At 33.9% G+C, this 23804-nt stretch overlaps 3 protein-coding genes across 3 annotated transcripts in view; 2 read left to right on the top strand and 1 right to left on the bottom strand.

Moving 5' to 3' along the window:
- The window catches only part of LOC121114586 (phospholipid-transporting ATPase VD), a 267528-nt gene that overhangs the window by 54014 nt on the left and 189710 nt on the right, over positions 1-23804 (top strand). The gene's annotated exons all lie outside the window — the stretch shown is intronic.
- Positions 3569-22579, top strand: LOC121114584 (uncharacterized). Its single transcript, XM_040708589.2, has 4 exons — positions 3569-3770; positions 10745-11032; positions 11116-11194; positions 22316-22579. The coding sequence occupies exons 1-4, from the start codon at positions 3762-3764 to the stop codon at positions 22492-22494; spliced, it is 555 nt and encodes a 184-aa protein (XP_040564523.1). The 5' UTR covers positions 3569-3761; the 3' UTR covers positions 22495-22579.
- On the bottom strand, positions 3772-10159 carry LOC121114583 (uncharacterized). Its single transcript, XM_040708587.2, has 8 exons — positions 9225-10159; positions 8361-8980; positions 7576-8029; positions 6748-7082; positions 5229-6691; positions 4874-5171; positions 4460-4723; positions 3772-4251 (listed from the first exon to the last, which is right to left on the bottom strand). Exons 1-8 carry the CDS (start codon positions 9994-9996, stop codon positions 3967-3969), a joined length of 4491 nt encoding a protein of 1496 aa, XP_040564521.1. The 5' UTR covers positions 9997-10159; the 3' UTR covers positions 3772-3966.

Raw genomic sequence — 23804 nt, 5'->3', positions numbered from 1 at the left:
TTAAAAATACATTATTTACCTATTGACATCTGTAAATTGATTTAATTATGGTAATAAATTGTTATATTACAATATACATTTAAAAATGGTGAACTATGATTGTTTAGCTTCTTTACCTAATGTTTCTAATTTCTCAAACCTCAAAAACAAAGCTAAAAATTCCACTTACAATCCTATTATAATTTATATATTCTTATTCAAGGCAAAAAAGTGCTATGGCAAAAACGTGCCCCTTCCTCCTTGATACGTCATGGGTATTTCATAATTTATTCTTTTTGATAAACTATTCTCCGTTTCCAAAAGATGTCGTGTTGATTTTCCCTCGTGAATAATTTGTATTGGCTATTTTATTATTTCTATGAAGAAAGTTTGACAATCATTCACAAATACAAATGTATAAATACTATTTTAATTAAATATTACGAAGTAATATTGGGTATCGAATAAAAAACTATCTACATATTCTACATCTTCTTTTTGGAGGAAAGGTTGCATGATACAATAAAGATAACGACGTGAAGGCAGATAATGTTTCAGGGTCATCCTCCTAGAACAAGGGTCGGCAACCTATGGGATGCATATTCAATGGCACGCACAAATTAGAATATATTCCTGTAATTTGTGTATGAATTTTACCATTATTGCTGATAGTGCCACACTAGAAAGGTTGAAGTTGGTATTCCATGTCTCAAAGGTTCCCTACCCCTGTCCTAGAACCTCACTTAAGGGACCGACAAAATCTGTCAGCCATGAAAAAATCACCTATATCGAATTAGTTGTATACTCTATCCTACAAAGGAACTTTCACGTCCATGAACGAATATCCGTATTAAGCGTGAATGCCTTTACTAGATTTAACTATATTCTAGCTGGAATTCAGCACGAGCTTTGTGAAATCACCATAAAATATATATCTTTATAAACTAATTAAATCTGGAGATGAAGAGGGGGACGATTTGGGATTGCAGAAAGTCTATGATGGCTGGGCCGTGACTAAGATTTTTCTTTGGGGGTGTTGCGCTTTTTTGAGAATTTTGTTGTCATTCTTTATTTTTGTAAATTCCAAATTTGACAAAAAATAATATTTTATAAGAAGTGAGAAAAGACAAAATTTGACACTTATATTTCTTTTAAAAGAGACAAATTTTTTTTTGAACATTTATGGAATTTAAATCTTTTAGAGAAGACAAATCAAAAAAAATAATTATAACAATTTTGTAAGTTAATAATCATGATTGATTTTGTTGAAAGAGTATTGAAGTAAAAACCAAGCATAGTGATCGAATCCGGAATAAATGGGGTATTACAATTATATCAATTATCTCCAGATGAACCTGTGGCTCAGAAAATGGATTTTAGGTCTATTCAGGCCCAATTATTCCGAACTACAAATTTAAACTCTTAAAGCTAAAACCATAGAGAATGCATTATTAAATATTAAGGGTTACTTAGCAAAGAATATAACTATAGAGAACCCGTAGTGGCGGAAAATATTCGTCAAATTTTAATTTCGGCGGTTGTAAGATAGGAGCGTTCCAAATGAAGATTCCTAAGATGATTGAGGGTTTTTGGACGGACCCTCAGATATTATTAGATATCATCCATCAAACTCAACTATACATTTTTTCACATTGCGGAACTTTTTAAAAAGAGCTTGAAGAAACAAGCTTGTCTCTTACATGTTGGTATTTTTTCTGTGATGACCAGAATTGGTATGAGACATGATGTCATGATTTGTGATTTTTTTTTAATTTGTTGATTTTTTGTTCAGTTGATATTTTATGCTTTTTGTTTATGAGATTTTAATATTTTTTGTTTCAAATTATGATACTTATATTTGTAGGCCTTAATCTGGTTAAGGGGTTTTAAACTAATCATAATTTTGTTTATATTTCCTCAAACGCAAGTTCAACAGAAATTTTAGATAATTCCTGAAATTAATTTTCTATCTAAATATAGGTATTTAAAAAATAACAACTCCACTATGTTTTTTTTTTCCTTCTTGATTTATTTGTAAGATATACACCAAGTGTCGAAAGGATGACCACGTGATTCATTTAACTAAATGTTTACTATGAGAATACTTTTTGCCGACTAGTGTCTCTGGGGGTGTCATAAATTACTCTATACCTAACGATATAACCTCCATAAACTTAATCCTTAAATAAGGGTAAATAATTGTTTACTTATTAATAGCTTGTATACACACAACACAAAACAGTGGTGCCATCTGGCGGCGGCTAAGAGATTGAAACAAAATACATAACACATTTGTTTTTGTTTATTAGTATCTCATTTGTCATCGGTCTAAAAATCCGAAAAGAATGCAGTTCTATCAATTCGGTCTTAATCAAATTTGTCAGTCTTAGGAGTTTTCCTTAAAGACTAAAGGACCGACTAATCGCTACTGAGGACTGATTAATGGTAAAAAAGATCGGACCGATAAAAAAAAAAGACTAAAAGAGGGGGAGGGGGGAATACTCATTAGAAATCTGTCGTAGGAGCGATTAGTAAATATGTACAGTAGCACTCCATTATAAATAATTTGTTTTTAGTTTGCTCATACACTATTGAATATTTAAATGGTATATTCTGGGAAGGAAGAAAAAAGTTACATACGTCACGAGGGAAAATGATAAATCATCATCATATGTGGTCTGTCCCCTAATCATGGCTGTGTTATTGGAGGAGTGGGGGTTTGATTTGAGTGACTCACTATTAATTGGGCCGATAAATACTACGATTAAATAAGTTATTGGGCTATGCCCGTTATTATGATTTTTTTGGGGGAGGGATTTTTGACAAAACTTGGACAATTTTTGACAGGATGTTTTTGACATTTTTTTTCATATTTAACAAATGACCTTTCATAGATCATTTTTTTTTAATCACAACAATGAATATAGTTAATTTCAAATTGTAAGGGAAAAAAACGACAAAATATATTAATTTTTTGACAACAAAAGTTGCCTTTTCGACAAATTTGTCAACAAAATTTTAGTCGGAGGGGTGATTTGATCGTAGTAACGGACTTGTATTGGTCGCCCTCCCTGGCCGGGGGATTACTTCCATGGTGAGTTCTGAAAAGCGAAATCTCTTCTAGATAACAGGTGCGTTTCGTCAATTTTGTTTTATAGCCTTCATTGGGTTGATTAAGTCCTCGATTATCCACCATGAATGGAATGTTATAAAATTGAGGAGGGATTCTTCTGTCATTCAAGAGTTACAATAATAAGTAACAAGAATATACATATAAGCTGATTAGCATTTTATAATAGGTACACATTTTTTTAAGTTACTCAGGTGCAGAGATGTGTAATCTACCTGTTCACCAGTCGCCCTCCTTTTACTCGTCATCTTGGGGGGAGAAGAGGGGGGTAAGTGTGTGCTTGTGTGTAGAGGAGTCAAGTAAGTAATGCATTCAAGACACGAAGAAAAATATGAGTGAAGCTCTTACAGCTATGTATAATACCCAAAAAATATAGGAATAAGAATCCCCAGGCGCGCTTTACTTTTTTCTTTTTAAGATTCCTATTAAACTTCTTGTATTATTATTTTTATTCTTCTTATTTTCGTCTTGACATTACGTTCCTTTCGAGTCGTTTTAGTTGAGTAGTCGTGTGTTGATTCCCTCTTGACCCAGGGAGTTGTTTCTGCGGTGCCCTGTGTATGTAAATATTCACCCGATACGTAACAAATATTTGTTTCCCCGTTTTCTATGAGTGATTAAAACTATATCCCTACAGACAGAGGAATAAATAATGTGTGATGTAAGTCCTTTATGTTTCTTTATTTGATTATTAAATTTTTGATCACGTTTTTCTTTGAAATTTAATGAATTCAGTAAGAATAAATATATGTATGTCAGAATATCCTCTATGTAGTGTATAATATATATGTAAATGGGCCGAAAGGAATAACCCCTTCCTCCTTTCCCGGGCTATAATCACACAAATATGATTCCGACTATAAAGTCATTCGTTCTTGGATCCAATCCAAGTAATTTACAACTTTTGTATAAACCCCTGGTCGGTTGGGTCGTCCACATCCATAGCCCCAGGATGTGAGTCCTAAGAGTGCTGAAGAATTCTCTCCTGTTTTACATATAAGCCCTCCGCCGGAGTCTCCCTGACAAGAATCCACTCCGCCGTCTAAAAATCCCGCGCAGAACATACCATTACTCAACTTTTTCTCACCATATACACGAGGATTGATGCATTTGGACGTCTCCAAATATGGGATCTTGGCCACCTAAATAAACAAGACTCCATTTACATAAATTATATTTTGTATATGTTTCTATAATAAGGGAACAAAGAAGCCTCAAATCCACTCTTTTAGACCCACAAAAAACGTGGCAGGGATTCAATTTCATTCATTCGTCACGCTTTTTTCAAATCCCTTTTAATTTGATCTTATAAGTAACATTCCAAATTTGCTCAGACTCGGAATAACCCACCTTAAGGAACCGTGTAAATCCTAGTTCCGAGATACTCGTGGATCCCCAACCTGAAATAATGCACTCCAAGTTGGGAGAGTAGACTACATTTTTAGTGGGGAGACAAATGGGTACGACGCGGCTTCCGAATTTAATACCACTTTCGTCACGGTTTGGTTTAATTCGAATGAGGGCTATGTCGTTATTGAGATATTTGTTCATATTATACTCTTCGTGGAAATGTACATCCTCGATGGAGAACTCTTGTTCTTGAACATCTGGTACCTATACATGTATAAATGAATGGAAGGCATTAAATTATCTATGAGCTGAAGGGGTCATTCATTTTCGCTCTCTCTCTCTCTATATATATATATATAAATGGGGCTTCAAAATGAATGAATTTTCGTAATAAAATCATTCGAAGGGCCTCACCTCCATGTCCCAATCCCCAACTCGGACTTTATAAACATCCTTAGGATAATCTTCCATACAATGTCCAACCGTTAACACATGGAACTCAGACAAAATCACAGCTCCACACCAGTGATAGCTATTAGATGATCCTTGAACTCTAACACTTGCAACCCATGGTTGATATCCTGGTTTGGATTGACGTCCTCCAGCCACTCTAGCAATGGGTTCACTGGGTAAATCCGAGTCTTTGATTAAGGATTTTCCGCACTCCACTTTAAAAAAGGGATCAAACCTCGTTCTGTCAATTCCTTTGTCGCTAAACACAAAATCAATACTTGTCTTAAAAATAGGGATTAATTTGACTATTTGTTACCTGTCCTCTTTGGGTATACACTCAAGTCCAACATCTTCCATATGTTTACATCGATATGAAGGCGACCACGAAGAGGAATGACATTCTTTTAGAGAGGACTCTGTTCCTTCACATTGAATACTTTCTATCCAAATGGGCCCTTCTCCTGCTTCAAAGGCAGCTTGTCCATGAATAAGGGCTTCATGATTTTTGAAGCCCAAATTTCGACAGACCACTCCTCCTTCAGCTTCTCCAAAATTGTCATCACAAACTGTTCCCCAAACACCTTTAAAGAGTACTTCAACTCTCCCGGAGGTCATATTATTTCCATTCACCAATCGAAGCTCGATTGGAGTTTTGCATTGTTTTAGAGATTCGTCACTGCCATCAACACAATCTGGTTCTCCGTCGCAGAGTAAGTCCAAAGGAATACACTCTTGACTATCATTACATCTCCATTCCTCGGGTTCACATTCTTTTTGGGAGATCTTACAACGAACACCTGCCCATTCCTTGTTACTACAATCATGTTGGGTCCAGGGATCAAATTTACAGTTCAATATTGATGTTTCATTGCCTATGCAATGGAGTTCATCCATAAGAATTTGTTTTCCATCCGAATAGCCAAAAAAGGAATTCAAGTTTGCTTCACTGGCTCCCAATGAATATCCCAAGGATTTGCATACTACATTGGCCTCTCCAATGTTGAATCCATCATCACAAATCCCTCCAAAAGGATAATCAAACGCTTTTATTTCAATTCTACCTTCATGAGGCCCTGCCTTGCCACCAATTAATCGTATTTCAACATTGGGCTTGTCTGAGCAATCCCTCTCATCATAATTATCACTGCAGTCGGATTTGCCGTCACAGATCTCATTCTCTTTGAGACATTTCCCTGATGGACAAGTCAACTCTTCATTTTCACAAAAGTTACCCGTGTTGATATTTTGATAGTAGTCCCATTCTGGATCCTCACGTTTCATTCCCATGGATCCAATGTCCTCTTCATTTAATGTACATAATCTTTTATCATGATGATAGTTAAAGGACCTGCAAACAAAGTCCCCAGCTTCTAAACAGTGCCTTGCACACGCTTCCACATTCACATCCAACCATCTCTCAGTGTAAGCAACATACAATCTATTTTTAGAGTATTTGTTGAAATCTTCAAGGGCTTTGAATGCAATATTTTCAGAGCAAACAATCTCTTTTTCATCTGCACCATTTATGCAGTCCTCATGTCCATCACAAACATACTCTTTCAAAATACATTGGGCGCCGGATTGACATTGAAAATGTCCGGGAGGACACCGATGCTTAATAATTTTCTGATCACTATGGATCTCAGCATTTTCAGGACATGTAGGAATATCACAGTAGTCAAATTCCCCATTTGGAGCTATGCACCACGGTCCAATATCCCCATCCGGATTACGACAAAAGTTATTGTCTTGAAGCGGTCCTAATTTATTAATATTTTCCTATATATGTGGTAGGAAGATAAAATCAATTCGATGCGATATTAAGCAATCATTACCTTATCCAAAATGGTTGTCAAAAAAGGAGACTTCCAAGGGAGACACGTGACTCCACTCTCTCCACGAGTTGCAGATCCCTCATAGGAGTCTCCATTACCAATTATGCATCCAATATCATTTTTCTTACTCTCACAAATAAAAGGAAGTTTAATGGAAAAGTCTTCAAGGGTCCAAAAGTAATAGTCGGTTAAGCGAAGATCCCTTCTTCGTCGAAGGGATGACTCGATAAAAGGAAACTTTCGGCTAAATTTAATACCCTTTGCATTTGCTCTATATAAATTTTTGCTGCTTGCCGTTCTTCGGCCATCCCAACCTGGCCACCAGTTCTGAAATACTAATCACAGAATGTTTAAAAATTAATCTTTTATTCACTAACATAATTGATAAATTATTATCTGGTATTTTGAGTTATAATGGAATAGCTTTTAGACATGCAAACTAAACCCTTTCATAAAAGTGACCCAATATGTGAGTAAATAATTTTTAGTGTCAATTTTGAAAGATGATATATTTACTTTTAAAGCATCTACTTGCTATTTGTGGGGGTTTTTTTTTAGCTAAAGAGAGAGAAAAAAATTGCGTGATACACGATGTTGCAAAATCTTTTTTGTTTTATACGTTCTATGTACATATAATTTGACTCATTTGTGAATAGCGATAAACAACCATTTGAGGAAGAGATCAGAGAAGTCACATGAGGTATAAATTTCCTTTTTCATCAGTAGGTAAGGAAAATAGGAGTTACCTTACGTAGATTATGTTTGATGACAGGATAATTATGGATCCCTACGACCATGACATGAGATTAAAAAGCAAAAATAACTTACAAATAAAAGTTGAAGATCCATGCCATATATAGGAAGCAGATCTCTTTGTTTTGGAAGCTAATCCTCCGGTCCACACTTCCCCAAGAAGATCCGAAGAGAGTTTATTATGCAATAAAAGCTCAGACACCAAATCATTTTCCCTTTGTGACGTAATTTCCAACAGGGTCTTCCCTTCCCCCTTGCAAATTGACTGTGCCTCATGGAAATTTGCTTCCTTTGTGTGCACAGAGTAGCAGGACTCTCCCCAAGGGACCTCTCCCTCCGTTTTGCAGGATGCGAGACTGTCATGGACACAAGTAATAGATACAATATTAGAAGAGGGTTTACACGATCCGTATCGATTCCCAGGAGTTGAGTAACGGATCTTACATTTGTCCAAAGATGTTTCGCCTCCGGAACATTCAACAGACTCTGTCATTTTTCGCTCTTCGTTGATTCCTCCATGTATGAGGCCCTAAAGAGATTTGAAAAAGATAGTAGCCGTTATTTAGACGAAATATCTACATCTCTTATAATAATGATTTATCATCTGTTATGTACGCATTTAACATGTATTTAGTCATTTTGCTTTTAGGGGTCTGCAATCAAAAACTTGTTTTCCTCTCATTAATTGATGGATTTCTTCAGAAATCTCGTACACACTACATAGTGGCGTTGCCAATTGTAGGATTTTTGTACTTAAAAAAATACCCATACATACATAATTAAAAATTGTCCTTTCATTTTTGAGGTCAAGTACATCAAGTTATTCGAGAGAGTAATAATTATTCAAAAGTACTGGATACCTGAGTTGTTTTTCTCAGTCCTCGAACGAATCCGAGTTGCTTACAAACCAAATTTGCTTCTTGAATCGTCCAAGAGCCTTCATCACACACAAAGCCCCATTTATCATTCCGAAACATTTCTAAATATCCAGTATATGGTGCTTTACCACCGCGTAGACGAATTGTTTGCCCAGATGTTGGAGGTGCTGGAAGAACTTTGTTCCCTCCAGAACGACTTATCTCTTCTTCTTCATCCTCATCATTATCATCATAGTCCGTGTTTTCCTCATTCTCAAGGAAAAACCGTGGGGTTATGATTCCACTGTAGTCAAATTCATCTTCGTAATCATAGTCTAACGAATTTTTGATGAGCGAAGCAGGAGTTCCACAGTCGGATTTCGATGGAAAGTCGCATATTCCACTTGCAGAATTATAGAGAGTCCCTGGAGCGCAGGACTGAACCTTTGATATCCCTTTCCAACAATTGATGAATTTCCTGCAGTCATTTTCGTAGGAAATGGATCCTGTATAATCGCTTGGACAAAGAGAAGGTTGTGCTTTGTCTGGAGATCGACCCTTTCTGAAATTTGCATTTTTACAGCAAATATCTCCATGGCCATTACAAATTTTTAGCTCAGGCTCTGATAGGGGGAATTAACAATAGGTATATTTTATAACTATGTATGAGGGTATATTTGCACTATTTATCCTCAACTTCAAGTAACTAAACAGTAATTATATTTTTGCAAAAAATATAATTAGACAATTCCATACTGATTAAAAACCATAAAATTAATTAGACATCGCTTAAGATAAAATGATCTAAAAAAATGTGCAAAAATCATATAGACTCATACATATTATAAAGGGATCACAAAATTCAACCTCCTCCGTAGAATATCCTATTAGCCGTATGAGAGGTGCCTTGACTCTCCTTCACGATTATACCATTATGACAATACTCTTGAGGAACACATTCTAAACCTATATGCTCGAAATCTGTACAAAATTTACTATTTGGCTCTTCCGGCACTGTTCTTGAGGAACTTAAATGATTATCAGTGAGAGTGGAAGAACTTATGTCCTCAGTTTGTATAAACCTTTTGCCACAATTACGAGCCGAACGTGGAACATTAGAAGAGAAATCACATCTTCGAGTAATGGGGTTAAATATTAAATATTTGGGAAAGCATTGCTGAATAAAGGCAGTACTGTCCCAACAGTTGACATAGGAACTGCAGTCCATGGGATATGCAAATTGTCCTCGACTTTTGAGACAGTAGTCCACTGGCTCGGAGCTAAAACTTTTCTTCTTCGACACTTTTTCTCTGGATGGAGAAGAGGATTTACGAAGAACAGAATATGTTTTGATGTTCCGATTCGCTCCTTCATCCGCTGGGGTTTCATTTTCATACGGCTCTGCTGATGAATAGCCGAATCCAGCTCTTGGAGTAAGGGAAGAGGATGAAAAAGGAGCCTTGTAAACTTTGTCATTGAGTCTGAAGGTCTCTTTTATTTTCCGCTCTCGATTACCATAGCGAATCTTTGTCACTACTCCAAGTGTTTGTAGGATCACGGAAGAAATTATGAATAAGTAAAAGAGTTGTTTGAATATTAATAATGAACTTTGAGTACACTTGAACATATTTATTGACATTTGAACATGTGAACGAGATTCGATTAAGTACTTGGAACTCGTAGCATGATTGCCATTTAATAACTGTCCTTCTCTTGCTTCTCAAATATGGAAAATACATGCATATATATAAACATGGGGAAATTTCATGAGCGGAATTGCGAACAAATCAAAAAACAAAACTAGTCCATACATGAAAATCTCTGAGGTCAAAGTTCAGAAACTTAAAACGCATAAAACATTTTTGTTATAATTAATGTCAATGCTATTCATATTTATATGGAATATTTAAAGTTATATGAATCTGTATTGATTCACTCATGGGTAGGTATGGAGTCTTGCACAACTATTTCCATTCCTTTACGGTCTGATAAGATCGGAGCATGACGACACGACAAATCAAATGATGAAAAAGAAGGCCATTATTGGAAAATAAACATTCTAAAGATGTTGGGGGGGAGGGGGGGGGAGGTATAAAAATATGGAATTAGATTGTAGAATATTAAGTTTGATACTCATCCTTAATGACTTATATACCTATGTAGGTATATAATAGGCACTTAAATGAACGCAATTTCCCCGTATTTTATTCTTCATAGAATGATTCTTGAAATACATACTGATAATATTTGTAATGTCATTTAAAAAATGAGGGGGGGGGGAAATATTATTATCATTTTTTGTTCTGTTTTACGTTTCTGATCATGATAAAGCAGAAATCCCTCTTTCACAAGTATATATCATAATTAATAATGAATACATGTTCCAGGAATCCAAGACAATGAATTCACCGCGGTCCCCCACGCTCACCGCAGGCCCCTCATCTCTCTGCCTACTCTGTTCCTCATCTTCCACTCCCTGCTCCTGCAGTTCCTCTCCTTCAACCAAACAAAAAGACTATAAAACCCCACGTCGTGCCATTCCTAGACTTCCGTCCCTTGCAACACTTCAAGGGCGGCGTGTAGCGAAAAAATATCGGAAATATGCTCGAAACATGGAGTATCGTCGATTACGATCCATTGTGCCAGCCGTGGCACACAAAAGAGGGGTCTCAAAGGTATGTAGGACACCAAATAAGGGAACAATCTTCCTCTACGTTTGAATCTACGCGTATTCATGCGGTTTCTTTTATCATTATAGGGAGAGATATTAGAAGAGGCCATCAAGTATATCGATAGTCTACACGAACAGCTCATTAGTACAATTCGAACATCACCAGGTAGGTAGATTCATAGAACTTACTTCGTATATATGTACATAAATATATTGAAACATACATAGCGTGAGAAACACCTAGGGTTACTTACTTCCTAGCAAAATGAAACGACAAACATACTATAAAACTAGATTACGTGATGAAAATGCATGATAACCCAAGTATCCAATGTGTGTGTGTGTGTGTGTGTATATACATTATTTCGCCTCATTCCCAAGGCCCTTGATAAAAACTTTCCCGTACATGTTCCCCGTTCTTCCCAAGCATTGACTTAACCCAAAGAAAATATTATTCAACTCTCTTTCAAAAGCTTGATTCGATGGCCAATAATTAAAATTTATTATTAGTAATTAAAACCTGTTTCTCTCTCTCTTTCTCCACCTCCTAAGGTATTAAAGAATAAGGCTATGATTATATCGTCGTAGCAGCAGTAGTAGTAAATAACCCAAAATTGGTAGGTTTCCTTTCGAACCCTACCGAAGAATTTAAATACTATTTTCTTTTCATATCATGTTCAAAAGCGTCCTGGGACTTTTTACATATTCATAATACGTCCAGTTTTTTGTGTGGGTTGAATTGATTTTCACGAAACATGAAATAAAAGTCGAATAAAAAAAAATAAAGAAAAATACATCCAAATTTTTAACAGGAATAAAAATTAATTTATATTTTAGATATTTACTTCAGAATAGAACCATCTATCCTCACCTTAATCCCTAAAACCGTTCGGCTACGAGTCCTCCGTATTTAAAATAAAAATATGGATAGCCTAATTTAGAAAGTTTTTGATGATAAGTCTCTCCATACCCTTAATTACGGGGATTGTTTCTTCAATCCTCACTTAATGATTAAGAGAGGATGTTCCTTCATCATGTCTCTTCGCCCTTCCTTAGCATTTCGAATCACTTTAAGGGGAGTCATTACCTATAATACTCATATTTTTCCATTGTCATGATTTATGATAGAGACGTTATTATAGGTATACTACCTATTGCCGGGTTGCCTGCCTATCTTAATTAAACAGTATCTTTATGATTTGGTAGAAGAGAGAAAAAACAAAAAACTATTTATCTATCCCTACCTAGATGAACCTTCCTGCTGTGAATCCCCTTATGAACCATTAATTTTCTTTAAAGGTTTTTATCTCAGGTCCTATTCTTGTCTTTGAGTACACATACAACCATGCTTGTTAGATACTATGTATACATAGATACAACCATCGTTAATAATGTGTTCATACACTAGAGTAAGTAACCAAGATATCCAGAGACTACGCTTCAACGATTCAATGATTAATATGGATACAGTAATACGATGTATACTGTAGGGTTTCTCATATACCGGGAAATTGTCTTTGATTAGTATCCCGGAAAATATTATAAAATTATAAATTTTAAGCGGATCTAATCTAAAGGAAGATGCGACAAACATATCAATAATGAAAAAAAAAAAAAATCACTTTGAATATATTTTTTTTTAAATTGTCTAAAAATGTTATGTTCATCTTTAGACTAATGCAGGGCTGTCCAACCCCTCCGCTTATTGTTTAAGGTCGGCCAACTACTCATTCTCACTTCAAGTAAATTTTTTTGAGCAAAATTGATTACAATATCATCAAAACGCGTGGAACGGGTATAGTATGTACAAACATTGAAAATATTTCCCAAATACAATTTTTTTTTGAAAAATTATAGCTCTTGGAAAAGAAATTTTAATATGAGAAAAGAGAGAATATTTTTTGAAAAAAAAGGTCTAAATATAATTTTTTCAATAAATTCTAAAAATCCAAATTGGCCTTTTTTGAAGGACTTTGGCCTTGAAAAATTAGATTTGTCCTAAATTTGAAGTAAATATGTATTTAATAGGTTTGTTTTATAAAGCAATTTCCATGAAATTTAATTTAATAGGTTTTGTCGCTCATTAAAATATTTGAAGTCGTATGGAGCCCATTATATTAAAAGGTTGGCCATCCCTGGACTAGTCTTATTATTAGGGGATGGGCTTTTTTTATTATCCTTTTCTTCTACAAAAGTCCCATCCTAGTCATTTTTTTATCTTAGGTCTGTGAATGAATTTTTAGATTATACATTTTAGTGTTTTAACTAATCCCTATTGTATTAAAGGATGAGAGGACACACCAGATAAATGATGACTCGGGTTTCTCATTTCCTTGGAAATTGTCTTAGAGCAGAATCCCTTGAAACAAGTTTTAATTAGTACGGGGTGATCGTGTTAGTAAATAATAAACACCATGAAACTTATGTATTTCTTAGAAATCATCATTTTTTAAAAAGAAAGAATATATAAAGAGCGTGTCCTTTGGGCCTCATTTATTAACGATTCATATACCGCACCGTTTGCTATGCATTCATTATAAAAACATTTAACAAAGGGGTTATTCATTTAATATGTATTCAATGAAGATTATATTATGGCATAAATAAATGCAGGACTTCTCAGGAATTTACTGGAGGGTAAAGCCTCAAGAAGTCCCGGGAAAATGGGATCCTTGGAGAGAAAAATCTCAGGCTATAGTAAATAATAAGTTATTTATATATTAAAACAAAATCTGCAAAAATGAAAATATACTTTATATTATATCGAATAATTCTTATCTCGATGATGTTCCACGAAGTTAGTTGACCATTCATAATCATTTAATAGGGGATATAACATTTTCATATATATTATTTATTTATTTTTAATGCACGTTGAATTTCCTTTCCTTTGTTCCTTTTAAAACAACGTTATCTATAAAAACGTGAGCTTTAAATTATATCTTTTGGTCTTTATTTGAATGCCAGGAACCCCAGATTTTTTAAAATTATTTAACATTTTAATTAGAAGAGATTTCTATATAATTCAATGGCAATACAGCCAAATCCCGCACTAGTAATCCTGACGTTTTGAAGATTGTCTGGAAAGAGAGGGGTTTAGCTGTCAAGACGTTTCATTACCTTAGCGGCAAACTACTATGCGATGAAGGAAATAAAAACAAACCCCGCTCCGTATATAGCAATAATATAGACAAGAATTACTCCGATGTTAATTATCTATTCTACTCCGAGTCCAATGACTTAAACTTATAAATCCGCATCAAATCCTCAGTATTAATTATCGTCTTTCATGCATTAACTTTTCCTTTAGATCTTTTCTCTTCAAAATTTAAAGCAATAATTATAACAGTTTTGGAAAATAAAACACCCGTTTCAAGTTGTAACTACGAAAAGTAGAGTGTTCGACTGAGTCATATTTTATACAACTCTATCCCAGACAGTCAAGCTGGTTAGTTCTGTAGATATGCTAGACTGTTCCAGACTTCCCGTATTACAAACTAACATTAGCTTGATTATTTTCGCATGCAAAGGGTAGATTTTTTAACTAAAGGGCTCTTGAAAGGAGATAATCACGGACAAAGTCGAATATGAACTAAAATGAATATTCCTTTGTAGTGTGTATACAATTAGACTTTAGTTCAAGATCCCTCCATCCGTGACCAATATATAAAACAACGACTTTGAGGGGGGAGGGGGGATATATTGTTTTAAATAGGATTGTATCGTTTCTTAGTATATGACTTTAAATCAGTTCCTTCCACTTATCGATCCTTGAAAAAATATCAATTTTCTTGGTCTACTAAGGCTTGTCTGTAAGATTGTTTCCAAAGCCTAAATGATTTCTAACGCGATACATAGTGGCCTCACTGACTTTTGGGGGTCTTTATAATGTCGGATATGGTCTTGACAGTGCAACACCAAGTAAAAATCTTTTTTAGTTCCATAGTGATGACCTTACTTGATTTATTTGTGAACAATTCTTAACAATTATTAATTCGATAGTTGGAGTAATTATTTACTAACTCCTTCAAACTGATTTTGGACCCTTATTTCCGAGGAAAGGTTGTGAGAACCAATGATATATTTCGTGTTCTAATTTCAAATCTAAGAAAAAGATCAAAGAATTGATTAGGAATTGACTTGGGGTTGTCTTTTACGGAATAATAGATTTCTGATCCTAATTTTAAGTTCTTTAAAAAAATTGTCTCGAAATTGTCTTGGAACCGGAACCAAGATATTATTCTTCTGCTATAGACCCTAGATTCAAGACTTTGAGGAGTCGAAGCCAAGAATAGACTAAGTTTGCTCTCGAGAACTAAATCACTACATGCAATCATCCTTTATTCAACATTTTGAAGCAATGAATATATGTACTAGGTAACTTTGCCTTCCTGAGGATCGAAAACAACTCAAAGAGTTGTTTTTGGAGTCGTCTCTCTGCACGTCTATAAATAAGTTTCTACAATCTACATGAAAATACATTTCTTTATGGCAAATGAGGCTTCCCACTTTCTCCTTCTCAGATTTTGTTTTGTTTTGTTATGTTTTGTTAAAATACTTTTTATTTAAAGAACCCAATTTAAAGAGTCGTGGGAACCTTGGTTATTAACTAAGTTCCATGGTATACCATCATCATATCTTTTCTGCAGTGAGAAAAAGAGACCATTATCTATATAGAAGGTACATTAATAAAATGCCTTTGATAAGGTAATATTTTACGCATACCAACAAACTAGGGGTAAAATACCACATTCTTTAGGTGAGTGAGACCACCTATGTATATATGTGTGTATGTAAGATGTTTAATGTTCACATTCTGCAGACGGAACAAAGAAACAAAAATCTGCTTTTCATTGTGTGTTATTTGACTGCAAAAATATTTTATTTCATTTTATTGACTCTTGGATCAAGTGAGTACTGAGTGGAAATTCAAAATTCATAGGTTCCTAGAGAATAGTTTTAAAATATTCGGTGCTACTCGCGTCAATTGGGATTCAAAAATCAGAGTCACAATTTAAATTCGTGTGGATTCCACCTGAGATTTTAAGGCTTCTTGGAGTGGTGAGGAAGACTACTTGTATTGTAAAAAGAAGTTGGAAGAGAAAGGAGGCATTGAAAGGGTGGACGATAGTGGCAAGAAAGCTTTTAGAAAGAATAGGATTGAGATGAACTCAATTTGTCCATTCCCTTTAGCAGAGAAACACTCCCGAGACATTATATTACATCCTGGCGGTGGGGATGAGATCCTTGGGGCTATAACCAGCATTTTTCTTCTTCTAAACACTTTTTTTTTGTAGTTTCAAATAATATATCTCATTGTTAAAATAAACCGTCTAATAATATAATCATAAATAAGTGTTATTTATTTTCTTTATCAGTGGGGAAAACTTACAATATCAGGAAGGGATCAAATGTTTATTTTCTCTATTGTAAATATATAAAACATTCAAGAATAATACGCAAACTATGTAAAAGTTTAGTTTCCACTCGGTATACATGTTATGAAAAGTATCTAGTGTGCCTATGTTTGATTATCTATGGATCACTAGGCTGACATGATGGATATTGTATTATGTACATTGAACACACATATAATATATATATTTATCATCAATATTGATTTAGTCAACAACGTAAGTAAGTCAGTAATGATACTACCTACTTGTGTGTGGGGGGGGAGGGGGTGGTAGAATTCAGTCCACTTGAAGAAAAGATACTAATCATTTGTAAATGAACAATTGTATCGTATTATCTTGCAAGAAAATGATTATTTGTATATATATATATACATACAAAATAATATCTATAAATACAATTTGAATGGAGTATTTACTGAAATCCCTTAATTGTTTCGTAGTTCATTGGCCTTTATTATATTCATCGTGCTATATGCATGAACGTTAGTTCAGTAGTATAAAGGAAATTTACAAGCAATTAAAATATATATATATATCTATACACAAAATTTACTTATTCTTAAAGGTCGAGGGGGTCATCATTTTAATGAGAGTCCGTAGCTACTACTCCACTATGTTGCGCATATTATATGATTATAATGTATATATCTACAAAGTCTTTCTCTAGCCCGAGGGAATACGTGATCCATCATGACGTCAGAGATTTTTGATGTAGTCCTAAGCATTGTAGTAGTACTATACTGTCTCAAAATTACGTCAACAACTTCTAGGTTTTTTTTTTTTTTTTGTCAACCATTGATTATTTACATCTTTTGCTCCTGATTATTCTTCTAAACGTTGATTGATTGAGCTCAAACCCAGCTGTTGTTAAGGAGTAAAGAAATCCCTATTATGTATTAAATGAAGAATAGTTCAACAATTGGGAAGAGTTGCCTTACAACATATAAGTTAATTTCTAACTTTTTTCTGAAGAAAGATACTACAAAAATAATATTGAGATGCCACTAATATGAAAATTAACCAAAGAGGTATTTTATTGTTAGCTCGTGTTTTTTTACTTATGTTCCTGTTTATTATTTCTCTGAATGTTGATTGGTTGTATTCAAACTTTTTGATGTGTAGCTGTGAACCAATATCTTCTACTTTTTAATAAAGAATAGTACCACAGTTGGAAAGAATGGCTTAAATACCAACTGATTTTGAGGTTGAGAAATGGATTGAAAAATTCTATCTGTTAGAGAAAGAAAAAACATCAGAAGAGGAATAAAAGAGATTTCGATTGGTAGCGTAGCATAATTTGGCACTAGCAAATTTAAAATCTTATGCCGGTTAAGAAATAACATAAAACGGGTTTTCACTAATCACTCTATGAACAAAGAGCCTATCCTTTCGAGAAATTTGACAACAAAATTTTACCTTCAGGGGAGCGGAGCATCCCCTTCTCGCAGTCACGGCCTACCCCTTTGACTCCTTCATATTTACTATTCCTACAAGCATGGCTTGAACATACATTCTGTCAGCTGCAGTCATTTTCTGTGTTTAGCACACACTTTGTCTCTTCTAAATATGCCCTTTTCCTCTTGGATCGTAAGCATCAATGCATTCCTACCAACTGCATAATATGAAGTTGAAAATCCGGGTTGTAACTTCAGGAGGCGTCCCAATTTTTGGGAATGAACAATTATGATATAACTGCTGAAAATTCATTTTTTTTAAAATTGGTTTCTCCACTTTCAAAAGTAATTCCCTGTAATTATATAAATATTGTGAAATAGGTGGGAAGGGACATTTTGGAGTTGCAGAAAAATATGTCAACCTCATCCTTCCCCCCTCTAACTAATTTTACTGTCAAATTTGTCGAAAAAAATACGTTTTTGTCAATTATTTAATAATATTTTCGGGTTACACTTAAGAAAAAAAAATCTTCTAAAAAAAAAAGGTTCTTTGATAAATAATTTGACTCATTTAAGAAATTATACGAGTCAATTTAAAAAGAAAAATTTGTCAAACTTGTTGAGAAATTTTTCTGTTGTCTCACTTTTATTAAATGAATTTGCCATATAGACAATTCATACAAATATTCTGTCAAAATCAGCCCTGAGTGAAACATATCCATGCTATTAACCCCAATTCTTTCCTCTTTGAATTGTATAGTATACGAATAGGTACAACAAACGACAACAAGCATAATCAAACAAGCTACGGAAGAAAGGTTGAAGCATTTCCTACACCCCCCTCCCCGTCAAGTCCTCATATTTACCTGATATCTTACATAAAAAAAAGCGAGAGAGGATTTATTATTATTTACTAAAGATCGTGACTTTTAGATTTTTTTTTTCTTCAGAAAAACTACCTTTGTAATATATGCTTTTAGCATATATATACACCTTTATAAACATATACACTGCATTGAATGCTATACGTACGATGTACAGCGTCTATTTTCTCTTTTATATACCTATATAACCATTATTGGTTGCCTAAAAAAAGATTTCTCCTTTTGACTTGCTATTGATAAAATATTCTTTTCTTTTTTTCTTTATATTAGTATAAAGAGGTATTCTTAGAGGAATAAAATTATCTGGTATGCGTGAAATAGTAGAAAATGGAAAGACATTGTATGTAGATGGGGGGTGCTCAAGGTCAAAGCGAGAATACCATTATCATTATATATATATATGTTTTTCCAAAAAAAAAGTATGTCTTTCCTCTTGAGGAAATCAATAGTTTCCCTATTTCTTCTCCTCGAGGCTCCGTCATGTAATTATTATAGTATTTTAATTGTATTTTATTAATAATTATATATATTCCCCATTTTTCTATAAGAGGATGATGAAAGGGACCTTAATGGTCCATTGTCATAAACCTTTTTATAAATAGTAAATGTGTATGTACATTGACAATGGAGGGGTAATCCTGACATATATATAATTGACTATGACCAGTCTATGCGGTTGGATCATAGAGACATATATTAAAAAAGTGGAAGGGACAAAACACAGTTTTAAATATATTTCAACTGACAAAAGGGGTAGGATGCTCAAGGCACAACGTCGTATTTGGGGTTTAATATAGTAGATTCAGAGACAAAAAAAATAACCACATTGTTTAAGGAGGCATTAAATAAGTGAGAAACGAGAGGTATTCATTTGAAATGGCAAGGAAATGATGAATATGAACAAAAATCCCTTTATATCAGTCCCCAACAGATAGTAGTATTAAAATGTAGAAATAAACTTGTTGTTGGGGTTAAGTACATTTTATCCGAGAACAAGAGTTTGAGGGATTGAGTCAAGAGGGATACAATTTCTTGTGTCTTTTTTTTGAAGTGACGATAGAACCATAAAAGCCAAGAGACCATTGCCACACTTTTTTAGACTAATTCTAATATTTATATAATGCACTTGTAATGTTGCGTGACTATGAGGCCATCATAATTTCATTGGTTCACTCTTGCAAATACATTTCGGTGCTGTGCTACGACTATGTCTGGATTATGCAAGGCCAATAAATACTACAACTACTCTTGGTGATAACGGCTCTGTATTTCGATACGAACTGGAGTGGTTTTTTTAAAATGTAATTGTCTGAATACCATAATTAAAGCTTTCATTATTCCTTTTAAGGTTTTTGTATACCGTTGCCTTTTTATTCACTCTTTTATGAGTTGTGCCTAGTGTTCTATCGGTTCTTATTTAGGAATAAAGATTGCAGTCCTATCCAGTTGAGTTTCGGTCCAGATCAGTCTTGCATATCAGTCCTAAAACTTATAGAGTTCGGTTCTTTATTTCTTATTTTTTTATCAGTTTCTTGTGCTGACAATCCGAAAAACCGCTCCCTAAGACTGGACTGGATAGAATAACTAAGGACTGACACAACAGTGTACCACTATCACTTTGCTGACTCAAATTATCACTAAATATAATGGGTACTGACGAGAAGATTAGGGGTCAAAAAAGTTAGATAATCCGAGAAATGAATTGATACTTGCAAAAAGTAATAACAAATTTATTGTCTACATATATACAAGGGTGTTCGTAGGGGGGAGGGAGGAGCTGTAGCTCCCCCAGTTATATTCAATGATCATCTGGTCTACAAAATTTATAAATCAAAGTTTTCTACGAAAAAGATCATTCGTTCAAATATATAAAGAAAAATAGTTAAAAAAAAGTTCTTTGTCAAATTTGGTATTTATAGAAAACATTTGTCAAAAAAGCCCAACACCCCTAGAGAAAGATTATACCCAGGGCCCCCCTAAAAAAATCTGCAGGCACCCCCATATATATCTTTATAAAGGTATATATACATATATATGTTTGATAGATGGCAATGGTTTAAGTCCTTATGTCAGTCACTCCCATTTGGACATTCAAATACATAGTAAAAATAATTCACCATTTTGCTTGATTGAAAAGGAACAAGGGATTACACATATTCATATAATCTTGTGGTTGTTTATACTTCCATCAAAATGGCCGACTTTAAACATAATGACGTCACTTGAAAAAAACTTTATTTAACATGTATTCGTTTGTCTGCTGTCAACTTTTCTGCCATTCTTTATTGGCAGTGTTCGAAGCATAGCGTTGAAAAACAGAAGAGTTATGATGTCAAGAAGAATTTGACGCCGTCGTAGTTGACCAAAACATTCCAATTGTAGTAGTAATAAATAGGTATGTTATTAACATTGAGGGCGCATCCCATATCCAAATGTTCGATCTTCACTCTGTATTTAACATTTGATTTTCTGTATGGAAATCTTTAGTTTTCTATAGAATTTTAGAATGATTCTATACAAGATTTTGGGGGATAGAAGTATGAATAACTATTTTCGTATTGTTTTGGTCAACTAACTTTCGGCTTCAAAAAAAAAATCCCTTCACAGCCTAAGCACTCTATTTACTTTATCCCAATGGTTATAAACGTTAAACTCAAATTAGCTGTTGTTAAAAGGCGATTAATACCCTACTATTAAATAAAGAATAGTCTCATAGTTGCGAAGAATTGTCTATCGTCTACCAACAGATTCGAGCCTTTTTTCTTCTCCTCTTTTTGAGGAGGTACGGTTTAGACGAAAGATTATTATAATGATATTAATTTGTAATAACTAATGTTCATTTTCCATCTGGAAATCCTGGACAAATTGACCATTTCCCCTGAGACCGTTATAATTTTTGTTGGGGTAAACTAACTCGGTCCTTTACAGGTGCTCAGTCCAAACCGGTGTCATAGTAAAATTCCATCTATTTAGTTCTCAAGAAAAACTTTGGTTTAATTTAAAATTTGGTATATAACGACTTTGTAATTGAATCATCGTTGAAGGCCTCATTTGTGTTTCTAAATATAAATAGACAATCGGTACAATGACGTCATATGAAGTTTAAAGGGTTTCATATGCGTGCGTCCAAGTTGAATAACTGGGATTTATAAGAGAGACCATAGAGTGAGGCCGAAATAAACGGTTCACGGACTACGATTATTAAGAAATATCCGTCTGAATAAGTGCTTATATGTAGAAAATCCTTCAATTAGTATTAACTTATTCAAACAAGTTTCCCCTTCTAATCTACATAGGGGGGGGGGTTATTGTGAGGGAAAAAGAGAGACGAAGTTCAACGCTGGTAATCTTCCCAAGCAGCTTCTTTGTCCCCTATCCCGTATTGTAACGTCAGATTGTTTATTAAGATAAAATGTACACACACACACGATATTTTCTCTAATCTTATCATCGTTTTTACTCAATTTCCCTACAGCCCCCTCCTCATTAACTATCCTATAACTTATAGTTAGACATACATACATTATAATATTATATTTTATTCTTTAACACACAACTTATCTTATTTATTTTTCGTTATTCTTCTTTACAGACTGTGAGAACGTAGATGGAAATAAAGTCATTGAAACAGTTCAAAGTAATCTCCGTCCTCAGTTAGAGCGCCGGGTATCTGCTCGAAGAAGGCTTGACGCACTTGCTGTGCGGAATCTTATTTCCACATCCTCATCCGTTAAAGTCCTGAGTCCCAAAGACTTTAAAAAGAAGAAATAGAATTATTATCTTATCAATGGAAATCGCTTTTTAAATATATTTTGTTATGTACATATAATTAACTATAAATACCTTCGAAACTCTTCTTCTTCTTCTTTTTTTTTTGGAAACGTCAATCTGTTGGATTTTTAAATGATTGATTTATTAAAGGATTTTTATTTGTTTCAAATTATCTATTACAGCAAAAAAAAAAAAAAAAATAGTGTTTTATTTCATAAAAAGTTTTACATAGATTATAATATGTACTTTTTCTACCTTCTGACACAAATTGTTTGGTCTTTTTGAACAGGCCAATGAATAGGGGACATTTCTTATAGATATTATGTATATTAATATATATAATGGGTTTTTAAAAGACAATTAAGAAGGTAGAACCCTTCACTTTGTCTTGGATTTAGAGCAGGAATACTAGATATATATTATACACCTGAATTAAGACTCTTGTTAGTATCAGCCCCTGGGTCATATGATTGGGGGGGGTAGATTAATTACTACATAAAAAGGAGAACCTTTCCACATTTATACTAAAAGCATTAGTGCAGGACAATATTATAATAATAGTTAATTACATCTATATTTATTTTATTATGAACTTTTAAAACAATTTACACCAAAGAACGGCGAGAATGCTTACTTCAGAATGAGAAATTAACAACATGACGACCGAATATTGAGCAAAAAAGAAAAAAAAGAGCACACGTAATAACCCTTTGTCCTTTTCTAATTTTTGTAGGTAGTTTTTATTTTTCATTACAAATATCCCAACTCTAAGGATCACCAATTGAAAAACCAAAAAAAATAAAAGATTCCAAATATCCTAGGCTTCTATTTTTTCCCACTTTAGGAATTTTAAAATTATATTTAAGAATTACCACAAAAAAACGGCATAATAAAACATCAGCAAGGAGTACATTGTCTGTCTTACCTACATTCCATGATTAAGGAAGTTGAAGGGATTATGCACTTATCATATACGAGGGTGTTCTGAAAAGTTTCCGACAAAGATAAATGCCATTTTTTATGATTTTTTTGTTATATTTTTCAATATAGTCTCCATGTTGATCTACATACTTCTCCGTGCCCAGCGATGCTCACATCCCTGTAACCCGTCCAAATAGTACTCCGCGTTTTTCTCTACAATAAAATGGTCTTGAATTTTTTTTTTTTTTGGCTCAATTAATCCGAGTTGGATTGACTTAGACGTGTCAAATTTCAACACTGCATACTTTAATCCATTTAAATGTTACACTTCCAAAAACAAATATTTTATGACAGCTTTTTAGTCGATTTTATCGATTTTCACAAAAACA

The sequence above is a fragment of the Lepeophtheirus salmonis genome, chromosome 3 (assembly GCF_016086655.4).
Source record: "Lepeophtheirus salmonis chromosome 3, UVic_Lsal_1.4, whole genome shotgun sequence".
Lineage (NCBI taxonomy): Eukaryota > Metazoa > Arthropoda > Copepoda > Siphonostomatoida > Caligidae > Lepeophtheirus > Lepeophtheirus salmonis.
The sequence above is the reverse complement of the archived record's forward strand: the minus strand, read 5'-3'. Positions and strand labels throughout refer to the sequence as shown.

Coding starts and splice junctions, on each gene's coding strand:
- LOC121114584 (XM_040708589.2), top strand. Junction 11,033..11,115: donor ACAAAAGAGGGGTCTCAAAG/GTATGTAGGACA, acceptor TTATCATTATAG/GGAGAGATATTAGAAGAGGC. Junction 11,195..22,315: donor TACAATTCGAACATCACCAG/GTAGGTAGATTC, acceptor TCTTCTTTACAG/ACTGTGAGAACGTAGATGGA.
- LOC121114583 (XM_040708587.2), bottom strand. CDS start 9,996: ATGTCAATAAATATGTTCAAGTGTACTCAAAGTTCATTATTAATATTC. Junction 5,172..5,228: donor TGTATACCCAAAGAGGACAG/GTAACAAATAGT, acceptor TTTTGTGTTTAG/CGACAAAGGAATTGACAGAA. Junction 4,724..4,873: donor TTGGGGATTGGGACATGGAG/GTGAGGCCCTTC, acceptor ATACATGTATAG/GTACCAGATGTTCAAGAACA.